The 11,966-nt window shown below is 58.4% G+C and overlaps 2 protein-coding genes across 3 annotated transcripts; one reads left to right on the plus strand and one right to left on the minus strand.

Moving 5' to 3' along the window:
* Nucleotides 1-152: 152 nt before the first annotated feature.
* CHPF (chondroitin polymerizing factor) lies at nt 153-5,597 on the minus strand. The gene is made up of 4 exons (XM_069574640.1): nt 4,976-5,597; nt 2,919-3,492; nt 2,243-2,422; nt 153-1,854 (listed from the first exon to the last, which is right to left on the minus strand). The coding sequence occupies exons 1-4, from the start codon at nt 5,287-5,289 to the stop codon at nt 595-597; spliced, it is 2,328 nt and encodes a 775-aa protein (XP_069430741.1). The 5' UTR covers nt 5,290-5,597; the 3' UTR covers nt 153-594.
* TMEM198 (transmembrane protein 198) lies at nt 4,911-11,864 on the plus strand. 2 transcript variants are annotated; one of them, XM_069574643.1, is made up of 6 exons: nt 5,440-5,780; nt 5,899-6,130; nt 6,444-6,648; nt 8,793-9,368; nt 10,408-10,610; nt 10,983-11,864. In XM_069574643.1, the coding sequence occupies exons 3-6, from the start codon at nt 6,483-6,485 to the stop codon at nt 11,118-11,120; spliced, it is 1,083 nt and encodes a 360-aa protein (XP_069430744.1). In that variant the 5' UTR covers nt 5,440-5,780; nt 5,899-6,130; nt 6,444-6,482; the 3' UTR covers nt 11,121-11,864. The 2 variants fall into 2 exon arrangements, with proteins under 2 accessions (XP_069430743.1, XP_069430744.1); XM_069574642.1 differs by having other exon boundaries at nt 4,911-6,130.
* The last annotated feature ends 102 nt before the right edge of the window (nt 11,865-11,966 follow it).

Here is an 11,966-nt window from a genome sequence, read left to right on the forward strand (position 1 = left end):
TGTGACTAAGCTGGGAGCTGGCGCGTGGCAGGGCACACTCATGACTTGGTCCCTTGGAAGAGGAAATCCTGGCCCCAGCCAGCACCAGGGAGCCTCCATCCTCAGTCCTCCCTGCCCCCACGCCCACCTTTCAAAGACTCAAGCACCACTAGTCCACACTCAGCCAGTTTATTAAAGTCAGGGAGCTTCATCAGGAATGCAGAGGGGAGAAGATGGGAGATGCCCCACCCTCCTCTCTCAGCTATCCTTCTCCAACAACTCATCTGCAGCCCAGACCCCCTGGGCTGACCCTAGGAGGTGGGGCTGGCGTCAGGCAGACTGCACTGCATAAATACTCGGAGGCCACAGCCTGAATCAGCAGCGTCAAGGGGCCAGGGAGACGGAATTTGGGGCAGAAAGAGGTGGCTCCAAGGGTACCTCTTCCCAGGCTTGCTCTGAGCCCGAGGGCGACCCCAAGCCAGAGAGAGGGGGGCCCCTGGGGTCCGGGGCTGCGGCCAGCCCTATCCTGCGAGTCTGGCAGGTGGCTCCGGGTGGCTGAGGGAGGAGCGGGGAGGGGCGCCGCCTTGCCGGGTTCCGGGGGGGCGCAGGGCGGCGTCAGGTGCTGTTGCCCTGCTCCTGCTCGAAGAGCAGCATGGCCAGCTGCGTGCGGGAGCCGAGGCTCTCGAGCGCACTCTGGCGGCAGCGGTGGTATAGGTCCTCGCTGAGCCGCGCGCTGCACGTCTGCGCCCGATAGCGCTGCAGCAACGCTGGCTCCACCGCCCGCAGCACGTGCAGGCTGGAGAAACGCAGGAACAGCTCGTACACATCCAGGCTCTCCATCAGCTCCTCCTCCTGGTCTGAGGACGCTGCCAGCCGTGCTCGGGCCGCCACGTAGTCGGAGTTGTAGAAGCAGGCCTCGGTGGCCGCCTGGCGATCGAAACGGCCTGTGTCGCGGCCCAGTTCAGGGGGTCCCGGGCCTTGGGGTGGGGCCACGGCCGGGTGGAAGGCCTGGAAGTGCATGGGAAAGAAGGCCTGCCAGCCAGAGATGGCATGCATGCGGCAGCGGTTCAGGAAGTCAGGCGTGAGCACCGTGTCTGGCCCGGCCAGCAGGAACAGCGTGTCCAGCGGGTGCTTCTTGGAGAGGAGATCCATGAGGCGCAGTGGTGAGGGTGCAGCTGTCTGCACGCTGAGCCAGGGCACCCGGGCACCGGGGAAACGCCGCTCCAGCTCTGCCACATGGGCCTTGACGGGGGCAAATACATCAGCATGGGCCGCCCGCTGGGCTTGTCGGGGCTCATACAGCAGCAGCAGGGTCAGGGCTGCGGCAGCATCGCCAGGCTCCAGCGCCGCCGTGGCGAAGGCCTCCAGGAAGGCAGGGGCCAGGTCACGCTCGGCTGCAGCCAGTGGGAGTAACACAGTGAGACGTGAGGCCTCGGTGACGTAGGGCACGGGCAAGATCTCCACGCGACTCAGTGGCCGTAGCAGCTGCACCCGGCGGGTGAGGGGCCGGCGGCCCCCCTGGGGGGTCAGTGCCTCCAGCTGCAAGTCCAGTGTGTACTCCATCCCCCGGGCAGGATCGAAGCGTCGGTAGCCATTAACCAGCTGCTGTTTCTGGAGCCGCAGGGCCGGGTGGTATCGGCGGTTGAGCTCCTCCAGAGCTGCCCCCAGAACGTCCGCCACATCAGCCCGGTCAGCCCCACGCAGCGGGCAGCGCGGGGAGCCATCAGCGCAGGAGAAAGCATGTTGCTCTGTGAAATAGTCCCAGCGCAGTACCTCAAAGCGGGAGGCGGGGCGAGACGGTGCTGGAATGCCCACTGGCCAGGCGGCCGCCCGCTCCCCATCCGCTGCCAGGCGGCTGGTGTTCTGGATCTCCCACTGGGTTGGAGAAAGAGGCCGTGAGCCAGGTGCGGACCACGCGAGCCAGCACGCAGCCGGGAGGCTGGGCAGGCAGCATGTGGCACTCAGCACAGGTCCCCAGTCCCTTGCCAACCTCGGCCCACTCAGTGCTCCCACCTGTCCTTTCCCCAGATGGGAGGCAGCCTAAGAATTAAATTGGAGAGGCTCCTGAGAAAAGGTAGAAGCAGACAGGCACCAGAAAGCAGGGATGCTCTGATTCCTGTGCTAATTTTTTTTATTTTCCTGGATCTCTGAGACCTCTTAGGAAACCCCACTCTCCACTCCTCACCCCCTATCCCCTATCCTCCACCTCCTACCCTCCCCACCCCCCAGACTCCCTACCCCTCACCCCCAGACCAGACCATACCTGTAACTCCTGGATCTCCTGGTATGTGCGTTCCAGTTCAGCTCGAGCAAAAGCCTTGTGCAGCTGGTACATGTGCACAGGGTCATGGACAGGGTGAGCAGTCAGGGCACTACGGAAACGAGGGTCCCCCTCCTGCACGGGCTCCCCAGGGCTCAGCTCCAGATAGCTATAGTGGACCCCCTGGGGAGAGGAAGGGAATTGGGAAATATGAAAGGATAGTGCCTCCCCCGCAATAGTGTGTGTCTCATCTGTCCATCCTATGACCTGTTGTGGACTTGGGGGTCAGAATTCTGTGGGTGTCTGCCTACTTTGACCAGTTGTGAGCTTGTGTGACCTTGGGTAAGCCTCTGCCAGCTCATCTGTGAAACAGGCATGTGTCCTATCTCAGAGCTGTCCAGGGGCTCAAGTAAAATAATCATGGCCAATACCAAACACCTACTATGTGCAAGCCTTCCTTATTTTTTCTAATCCTTATAACAAGCCTGAGAAACAATTATTTCCATTGGTATGGATGAGGAAGCTCAGGACATTCAGTACTTACCCAAGGTCACAGGGATAGAAAGTGACAGAACTGCATAGAAACCCAGGCCTATATCTCCAACCACCCCCTCTGCCTCTCAGGGGGAAGTGCCCACGCTCAGATGGGAGGCACCAGGGTGGTGGCTTCTCTTCCTACCTCGTGGTCGCCAGTGCAGCCCACCCCGGTAGCATCAAGGATGCAGCGGCCCAGCCACTCATCCGGGCGCGCACTGACAATGTCATTGCGGCAGGCTTCCAGGTGGGGGCGCAGCTGCTGCAGCAGTGTGCGCGACAGCAGCACCCCAAAACCCCCGTGGCAGTAGCGGCCTGGGGCAGGCTCTCCACCGATGAAGTCCTGGGGCCGGCCCAGATAGAGGTGGGCAGCGGCTGCCAGGCTGAGGCGCCCGACTAGGCGCGCCACTCCGTGCGCCTCGGTGTAGGTGGCATCGGGTACGAGGAAGAACCAGTCGAAGTCGTCGCCGTGCTGCTCCAGCAGGTGGCGCAGTGCCAGGTGCAGGTGCCCAATGGGCCGCTCCTCGCCTAGTGTCACCACGGACATACCTGGTGGTGCCCGGCGGCCCCTCGAGCCTGTCAGGAACACCACACGCTCTAGCCTGTGCCCCAGCGTGCGGTTCACGGCCACGCCCAGCGTAGGCAACGTGGCCTGTGAGGTCAGCACCGCCACGAGCAACTTCTGCCTGATGCCCAGCTCCGTGCTGATGTAGCGGGTCCTGGGGGTGGGGGAAAGATGGCACAAGGTTATCAAAAAGACAAGTAGGGCAGGCAGAGGGTAGCATACATAGGCTTCAGCAGGTCATGTCCTCGTTGGGCCTGTTTCCTCGTTTATGATAGAATAACTGTTCTAGGGGTCGTGAGGATTTAAGGGAATTGTTGTCCTTACCTACCCAAGTGCTTTTAAAACGGAGATAGTATTATTCATGCAGATATGAGAGATATATTATGGGTCTGATTCTCTGTTTTGTTATTTAGTAGTTGAGTCTTTGAGTGAGTTATTTAACCCACCTAAACCTTGATTTCCCTGGTGGCTCAGATGGTGAAGCGTCTGCCCACAATGCGGGAGACCCAGGTTCAATCCCTGGGTTGGGAAGATCCTCTGGGGAAGGAAATGGCAACCCACTGCTGTACTCTTGCCTGGAAAATCCCATGGACAGAGAAGTGTGGTAGGCTATAGTCCGTGGGGTCCCAAAGAGTTGGACACAACTGAGTGACTTCACTTTCACTTTTAAACCCTGGGTAGTCTCATCTGTAAAATGGGATGATTGTATCTCTTTAAAGTACTTAGCCAAATTCTTGGCACACAGATACTACACACATCATGAACATACTTATTTCTAAAGAATATGCCATTATGCCACAAATACATCACAGAAATAATGTAAAGGGACAGATGACATTGACATTCACCATAGTGAATGTGTTTGGGGGGGGGGGCGGCGGCTCAGAGGTTCCAGAAACTTATCTTCCATAATATGGAAGGTAAGTTGAAGAATTGAAATTTGAACTCAGTGTTACTTAGGAGAAATTATTTCAACTCATAGGCAGAGGCATTAATGGGATGGGTACATCATCTTTTCCCCACAAACTGCCCTCTTTCCCAGGTGCCCACCCAGGAACAGGAGACAGAGGTAAATCCTTGTTGTTGTTTAGTCAGTAAGTCATATCTGACTCTTTATGACCCCATGGACTGTAGCCCACCAGGCTCTTCTGTCCATGGGATTTCCCAGGCAACAATACTGGAGTGGGTTGCCAGTGCCTTCTTTAGGGGATCTTCCTGATCCAGGGATCAAATCCAGGTCTCCTGCATTGGCACGCGAATTCTCTTACTGCTGAGCCACCAGGGAAGCCCCCACAGGTAAATCCTAGTTCTCTCTTTTCTCTTTCCCTCTCTCAATGCACCCACTCTATATACTAGTCATTTCTCTAAACCTAACACCCAGTCAGTGAGCTCTGAAGACCTTTGAGGGTCCAGGGGGTCAAGCAGATTTAGGTCAGAGGCGAGTGAGTTCTGCCCAGGTCTGGATGGGGCCTCCAAACCTTCCCAGGGAGCAGGGCCATCGGAAACGATCGGGGCCCAAAGACTTCCTGGCTTGTCAGACCCTTCCTTCCGGGGCCTGACCCAGCCCCAGGCGGCCTCCGCTGCGCACACATCCCAGCCGGTTCCCAGGGGGTGGGGCTGGCGGGTCCAATCCCTACCTGACGGCCTTTTTGGCGACCTGGCCAGGCTGTGCAGGGTGGTAGGGCAAGACACGCGGCTCCCAGTTCTCCCCGGCGCCTGCACCGGCCCCGGGCCTCTCGCGCTCCGCTCCGGGCTGCACCGAGTTGGGCCGGCGCGCCGCATTGGTGTTGCCGCGCGGAGGCAGCTCAGAATCTCCGGGCTGGGGCGGCCCTGGGCCGCAAGGCTCCTCCACCCAGGTGACGCTGAGCAGGCTCAGAGTGAAGCCCAGAGAGATACCCACGGCCACGGGCCCCGCGGGCCTCAGTACCGACAACAGCAGCGATGCCCGCATGGCGCCCGGACCGCGGGCCCCCGGCCCTGGAGCAGCCCCAGAGCAGCAAGAGGAGGCTTCGAGGGGGCGGGACCGGGGAGGGGGCGGATCCGGAGGTCCCGGGCCAAGCGGGCGGGCCCCCTCCCTCCCCGCCGAGCAGGGCCAGCCGCCGGAGCGGAATCCCCTGCGCCGCGTTCCTGTGCCCCTTCAGCTGCCGCTCCGTACCGCGTAGGGTCCCGGCGCTGAGCGCGGGAGCCTCCGCCGAGGCCGCCGCTGTCCGACGTGTCACTGGAAGGGCCCCGCCCCCGGGGTGGGGTCTCGGGCTCCAGCTACCGGAGAGGGAGGAGAAGGGGGAGGTTAAAGGGGAAGGACCCCCGGAAGTGCCCCCTCCTCAGTGCGGGAGAGGCAGACGTCGGGGGCGGAGTCCCCTACCTACCCCCCGGCGTGGTTGGTGCATCCCGTGTGACGTCAGAAGCAGCCCGCCCCTGCCTGGATGGTGCGCCCTGAGTGACGTAAGGAGCAGAGGCCGGAGCTGTCCATCAGCACCAAAGGCCGCGGGCGGGCTCAGGGCATGGGGCCGCGGCTCTGGGGCAGCCCGAGCCCCTGCTCCTGCTTCTTTCCCTTCCCCAGGCCCAGCTTAAGTCCCCGGACGTCGCGGGACTGGAGTGCCAGCCGGTGTTGGAGGCGGAGCGGCGTCGCCGCCGCGCAGGGACCGGTCCCTCCGGCCCAGCAGCCCCCTTCCCCTCACCGCGGACTTTTACCGGACCCCAGTCAGCTGGAGGCTCTGGCACCCGGCGACCGCGGCCCCTCCGGCCCCTGCACAGCCTCTTTCGCTCAGAAGCTCAGGTCGCCTCCAGCCCAGGTAGATCTTGGATAATCCCAGATTTAGCCGCCCACAGACCAGTCTCCTGGCTGTCTTCTCTCCGGCAGCACGCTGCCCTCATCTCCCCCCAACTCAATCCACCTTTTAACTTCTTCATCCCAGCTCCCTCTAGCCAGACACTTTCCCCCTCTTTTGTCTTTTGTCCCTTACTTCAGGGATGCTTCCAGAGCTGTATAATGTGGGCACCACTCCTTTGTCCACTGTATCTTTGCCTAGTTCTCCACTCCCATCCCACCCTCATCCTGGTGGAGACCCAGGACTCCTCCTTGACCCCCAACTTCCTCTCTGTCAGGCTGACGTGGGAGGGTGACTCCCTTCTGTTCCCAGCACTATGCCGGGCACTGTGGCAACACTTCGGTTCCAGCTGCTGCCCCCGGAGCCAGATGATGCCTTCTGGGGAGCGCCCTGTGAACAGCCCCTGGAGCGCAGGTACGAGGCACTGCCGGCGCTCGTCTGCGTCATGTGCTGTCTGTTTGGAGTCGTCTACTGCTTCTTCGGTAAGACCCCATCATTCCTTACTTGGGCCCCCCGCTGTTTCCCCAAGTTATTTTTCTGAGGCACCCCAAACCTTCTTTGGAACTTTACCATGAACCATCTGTCTTTTCTCTTTTTTCATCCCGTACATGTTTGTAGATAATTTAGACTCGAGATCCTAGAGAACACAGGTTTTGAATTAGGCATGCTTGGATTTGAACGTGGTTCTGCACTTTACTAATTACAATGCCTTGGGCACATTAACTGTTCTAAGTCTCAGTTTTCTCATAGGAACAGTGGAAACAATGATATTTGTCTCACACGAGGTTGTTGTGAAAATAATAAGCACTCAATAAATAATAGTTATTGTGGTGAAGATGTGTTTGGGTCACTATGCTAGGTAGGCACCAAAAACATTTAGAAGGGTGAGTTAACATGGTCCCTTACCACAGGGCATAATGTCTAATGAGGGAGAGACTTCTGGCACATTCATACCTGCGATACATATTAGAGGGAGCTAAATGGTGATCACATACATGGAGATATATATACAAGGCAGGCTCCAGTAATCAGTGCTGCTGCAGATGGTTGTCCAGGACACAAGGGAGTTGGTTGGATAGGCAAGTGGGGGCTGAAATCCAGTCCATGCTCCACTTGCCAAACTCTAGAGCTTGGTGCAAGGCTGCTTTGCCTAGAGGAAGGCACAACTTTTTCTAATTTGCACCAAAGTGCCAGATGGTCTAGTGGAGTAGGTGCCCGGTGACTCTACTGAAAGAAGTACAGAACTTCAGATAGGGAAGTGAGGTTTATTGGCTGAGCATCCAGGGAAAGCCTCCAGGCAGAGCATTACAGGTGGCTGGATGAAGTGCAAAGGAAGCTTGGAAATCTGAGTTCCAGGTTGGGCAGAAATAGGGCAGGACTTATGCTCTGCAGACTTTACACCTCCCCCTAGAATGGCTGGGTAGTAGGCAGGCATGGAAGCCAGATGGTCCCTCTCCTTCCACCTCCAAACTCTGGGCTGAACAATTGAAGAGTGGGCAGGAGGAAGAGCCCTTCTATAGGTTCAGGACACATTCTGGGTCTCCAAGGAGTCTGTGTCACCTCACCCCCTCCACTATTTATACCCAATCCCTCTACAGTTGCTCAGTGCAGCCTGCCAATCCTCCTGGGCTTCCCTGCCCTGTGGCTCTTGGAGGCTCCCACTCTCAGGCTCTTGGACCCTTTGAGACATTGTGCATGCCCTACTCCTTTTCCTGATCCTAGAACCTCCTAGACTCCAGTGCTTCCTCTCATTCCTAGCACTGATTCTCCTTTTTATAACCTTTCTCTTTGGCTCTCCCTGATCATTTGACCCCCATCTCTGACTTCCATCTTCTCCGCTTTTCAGGGTCCCTCACACTTCCAGGTACCCTTACTGGGCCTAATGGCCCTATAACCTCCATTTTTCTGAAACTCCACACCACTATTTGCCCTCTTTGACTCCCTATGGCTCCTTGTGAACCCTATTGACACCCCCCACCAAGCTATCTCATTACTTTCCATCCCTCTGACTCTCTATTACTCCTAACACAGGGGAATCCCTATGACCCCGTTGTCTGTTTGCCCCCACCGTGATCTCAATGATTCCATTTTTTTGGCTTCAATATTATTACCCTCTCTCAAAAACCCTTTAATACGCTCAATGATCCCACATCTGTCAATTCCCCTGACCTGAAAAGACTTCATCTTTCTGAACCTGTGTGACCTCATCTCTCAAGTTCTTTCTGACTTCCAAATACCTCATCCCTCTGAACAGTCCCACCCTAAGGACTCCAGGGATTTTATTGGTCATCTATCTGTGACCCCAGTGACCTCTCTCTCTGACCTCTATGATCCCAAAGACGCCAGTGACCCTGTAACTGATACAATGAACTATCTCTATTTCAAAAACCCAACATTCCTTTCAATGACTGTTTCCCAGAGACTCCCAATGACCTATCTCTCTGACATTCCTTGACCCCAGTGGTCCCTTCACTGCTGCCCTCAGGACCCCAGGGACCCCCAATTCTCTGAGCTTAGTGTCCTGCTTCTGGTTCCCCTGTGATTCCTTGTTCCTGACCCCTCTGACCTCCTACCTCCAGCCCTGTGACCTTGTTTTGGCCTCTCACTAGCCCCTGTTTCCCTCCAGGTTACCGTTGCTTCAAGGCAGTACTCTTTCTCACCGGGTTGCTGTTTGGCTCGGTGGTCATCTTCCTGCTGTGCTACCGAGAGCGGGTGCTGGAGACGCAGCTGAGTGCTGGGGCAAGCGCAGGCATCGCACTGGGCATCGGGCTGCTCTGCGGGCTGGTGGCCATGCTGGTGCGCAGTGTGGGCCTCTTCCTGGTGGGCCTGCTGCTTGGGCTTCTGCTCGCCGCTGCCACCCTGCTGGGCTCCGCACCCTACTACCAGCCGGGCTCTGTCTGGGGCCCCCTGGGGCTGCTGCTGGGGGGCGGCCTGCTCTGCGCCCTGCTCACTCTGCGCTGGCCCCGCCCGCTCACCACCCTGGCCACCGCAGTGACCGGTGCCGCGCTCATCGCCACGGCTGCTGACTACTTTGCCGAGCTGCTGCTGCTGGCACGCTACGCGGTGGAGCGTCTGCGGGCTGCCCCTGTACCCCCACTCTGCTGGCGGAGCTGGGCCCTGCTGGCACTGTGGCCCCTGCTTAGCCTCATGGGCGTTCTGGTGCAGTGGCGGGTGACGGCCGAGCGGGATTCCCACACTGAAGGTGAGAGGGTACATGCCAGGGTGGGCATGACAGAGATGGGTGGTTGGGTGGGGGGATCTGAGCTGTTGTGGATGGGGACGGAGCTGTAGGTACCAGCAGCAGAAGACCTCAGTTGAGTTACAAAGAGCTGACTAGCTCAGAGTCTGGGAAAGCAGGACCTCGGTGCCACCACCCGTGCCACAACAACAGATGGAACAGCGGCTCTGTGCCAAGCCCCTTCCAGGCATCTGGGGATGCAACAGAGACAAAAACGGAAAAGGCCCCCATCCTTCCAGGGTTACATTCAGGGTGAGGGAGACAGACAATAGGCAGACTAACAAGATAATTCCCATTGTGTGGACTGATACGAAAGAGGTGTGCAGGATAATGTGACATATGGACAGGGTGGCCAAGGAGGGGTGTCACATGGAAGAGCTGACATTTAAGCAGAGACCTGAAGGACAAGCGACCAGCCATGCAAAGAGCTAGAGAAGAGGGAAGAGCAAGGGCGAGAGCCTGAGAGGGAATGAGCTTGGCCTGGTGAGGAGGTGGGGCGGGAGTCGGGGGTGAGGGGGGCGACTATGTGGCCACAGTGGGCCACATAATGAGGACTCCAGGTTTTATTAGAAGGCTGGTGAGATGCTACTGGAAGTTTAGCAGGAAGTATATAAACTAATTAAGTATCTTCTGGCTGCTGAGTGTAGAAAGCATCAGGGAAGGCAAGTGTAGAAGGGGAGCCAGTGGGGAGGCTTAGTTGTCCAGTTTCGAGATGATATTGGCCAATCTAGGTGAGTCACCTATGGCTCCAGACTGGGAGAGGGGTAGGGTAGCAGCCTGGAAGAGGTACCTAGAGCCTAGGAATCTTCCCTAAAGAGCTTTGGAAGAAAAGACCTGTGGGAAGCCCTACCTGGCAAGTGGGAGACCAGGAAAGTAAAGGAGGAGAGGTTTCAGACCAGGGGAATCTAGGAGCCCGGAGTCCCCAGGTAGGAAGGGGCGGGGATGCTTGGGCAAGATGGGATACGTGGGCCTCTGAGAGCCTGCTCTTCCCCACCCTTTGCAGTGGTCATCAGCAGGCAGCGCCGACGTGTGCAGCTGATGCGGATTCGGCAGCAAGAAGAACGCAAGGAGAAGCGGCGCAAAAAGAGACCCCCAAGGGCTCTCCCCAGAGGCTCTCGGGCTCCTCCAAGGCCTGGGCCCCCTGACCCTGCCTATCGGCGTAGGCCAGTGCCCATCAAGCGCTTCAATGGAGACATCCTCTCCCCGGTGAGCACCCCGAGCCCTTCCCTCCAGCCCAAGTGGGGAGAAGGGGGTGTTGGACTCTCTGTCCAAGCAGGACTGGGCCTTCCCCAGGGCTGGTCACTGTCTAGAAGGCCTAGGGCTTGTTCACCACCATAACCCCCATAGTTAGGGGCCTGATGGGTGGGGGAGAGGTGTCCTGGGTGTGGGTTTTAATGAGGCATGGTACAGGGAAGAGTCTCAGGGCGGTGGACTCTGGGGGTGGTGAGGTCCCAGGCTGGCAGCAGACCGGGATGGATCTCAGGCTTGTGATGGTGCAGGCTGAGGCCATCTGCTTGGGTGGCTTTCAGGGCAGGGCTCCGCAGTGGCACTCTCACACCTGTGTTTCCTCTCCCACAGAGTTACATCCAGAGTTTCCGGGATCGGCAGACCGGGAGCTCTCTGAGCTCCTTCATGGCCTCGCCCACAGATGCGGACTATGAGTACGGGTCCCGGGGCCCACTGACGGCCTGCTCTGGGCCTCCAGTGCGGGTATAGCAATCCAGCTGCTCCTGCCCGCCTACACTTATTGGTCACCAGCTCTGCCAGTTTGGGGAGGCCTGCTGGGCCGAGGCTCAGCCCACCTGGCCTTGTGCCCTTTGGCTGTTCCTTTCCCCACCCTGGAGAGGGATGGCTTGGCCACCAGATGGAACGACCTGGCTCAGGCTTGGCCTGGCCTGAGGGGAGAGCCCCCTCCCAAGCTCCCCAGGAGTTCCTGAGGGACGCGAGTGTGAGCCCCACTGGGCTGTGCTCAGGGTTGTGAGTGTGTTGCCTGTGTGTGTGTGCGTGTGGAGGGGTGGGCTTGGAGGGGACCTTGGGACCCTTGCCTTAGATTTCTGATTGGTAGGGCTTCTCCAAGGGTGGCCCCACCTCCTCGCCCACTGCTGGGGGTCCCATGGGCCACTCTCCTGCATGTCTAAGTGGAGGAGGTCTGCCTTCCTCCCCCATCGCCTCCACCTCTCAGCCAGACTCATCTAAGGCTTCTTGTCCTTGTCCATGGGGCAGACTGCAGTGGTCTTCTCTCTGGTCCCCTGTCCTCTGCAAGTCACCAGCCCAAGGGTAGTGGCAGGGGATGGGGTGGAGGGTGCTGCTCTGGGCTGGGTCTGGCAAGGGGGATGGGAGGAGGGGGCTTAAGTGCACGGTGTGTGTTTGGTGTCTGTCATGCCACTCTGGACACCTCATGCTTCTGTCTCCTCCCACCCCTCCCTGTTTTACATCTTTTATAAATGTGCCAAACTGTGAGGCTTCTGCCAGTAGTGGTGGTCTTTGGTGGCTGGCGCTTCCAGGGGCCAAGATGGAAGCACTGCAGGCTTTGGTTCCCTGCGTCACTCACTCTGTGGGAGC

Source organism: Ovis canadensis, chromosome 2 (assembly GCF_042477335.2).
Source record: "Ovis canadensis isolate MfBH-ARS-UI-01 breed Bighorn chromosome 2, ARS-UI_OviCan_v2, whole genome shotgun sequence".
NCBI classification, from domain to species: Eukaryota; Metazoa; Chordata; class Mammalia; order Artiodactyla; family Bovidae; genus Ovis; species Ovis canadensis.

Bases quoted from the DNA above. Each gene is read 5' to 3' on its own strand.
- TMEM198 (XM_069574642.1), top strand. From the start codon at position 6,483: ATGCCGGGCACTGTGGCAACACTTCGGTTCCAGCTGCTGCCCCCGGAG. The intron at 6,649-8,792 runs GTAAGACCCCAT...GTTTCCCTCCAG, and splicing joins AGTCGTCTACTGCTTCTTCG to GTTACCGTTGCTTCAAGGCA. The intron at 9,369-10,407 runs GTGAGAGGGTAC...CACCCTTTGCAG, and splicing joins GCGGGATTCCCACACTGAAG to TGGTCATCAGCAGGCAGCGC.
- CHPF (XM_069574640.1), bottom strand. From the start codon at position 5,289: ATGCGGGCATCGCTGCTGTTGTCGGTACTGAGGCCCGCGGGGCCCGTG. The intron at 2,423-2,918 runs GTAGGAAGAGAA...TCCTCTCCCCAG, and splicing joins GCTGCACTGGCGACCACGAG to GGGGTCCACTATAGCTATCT. The intron at 1,855-2,242 runs GTATGGTCTGGT...TCTCCAACCCAG, and splicing joins AGGAGATCCAGGAGTTACAG to TGGGAGATCCAGAACACCAG.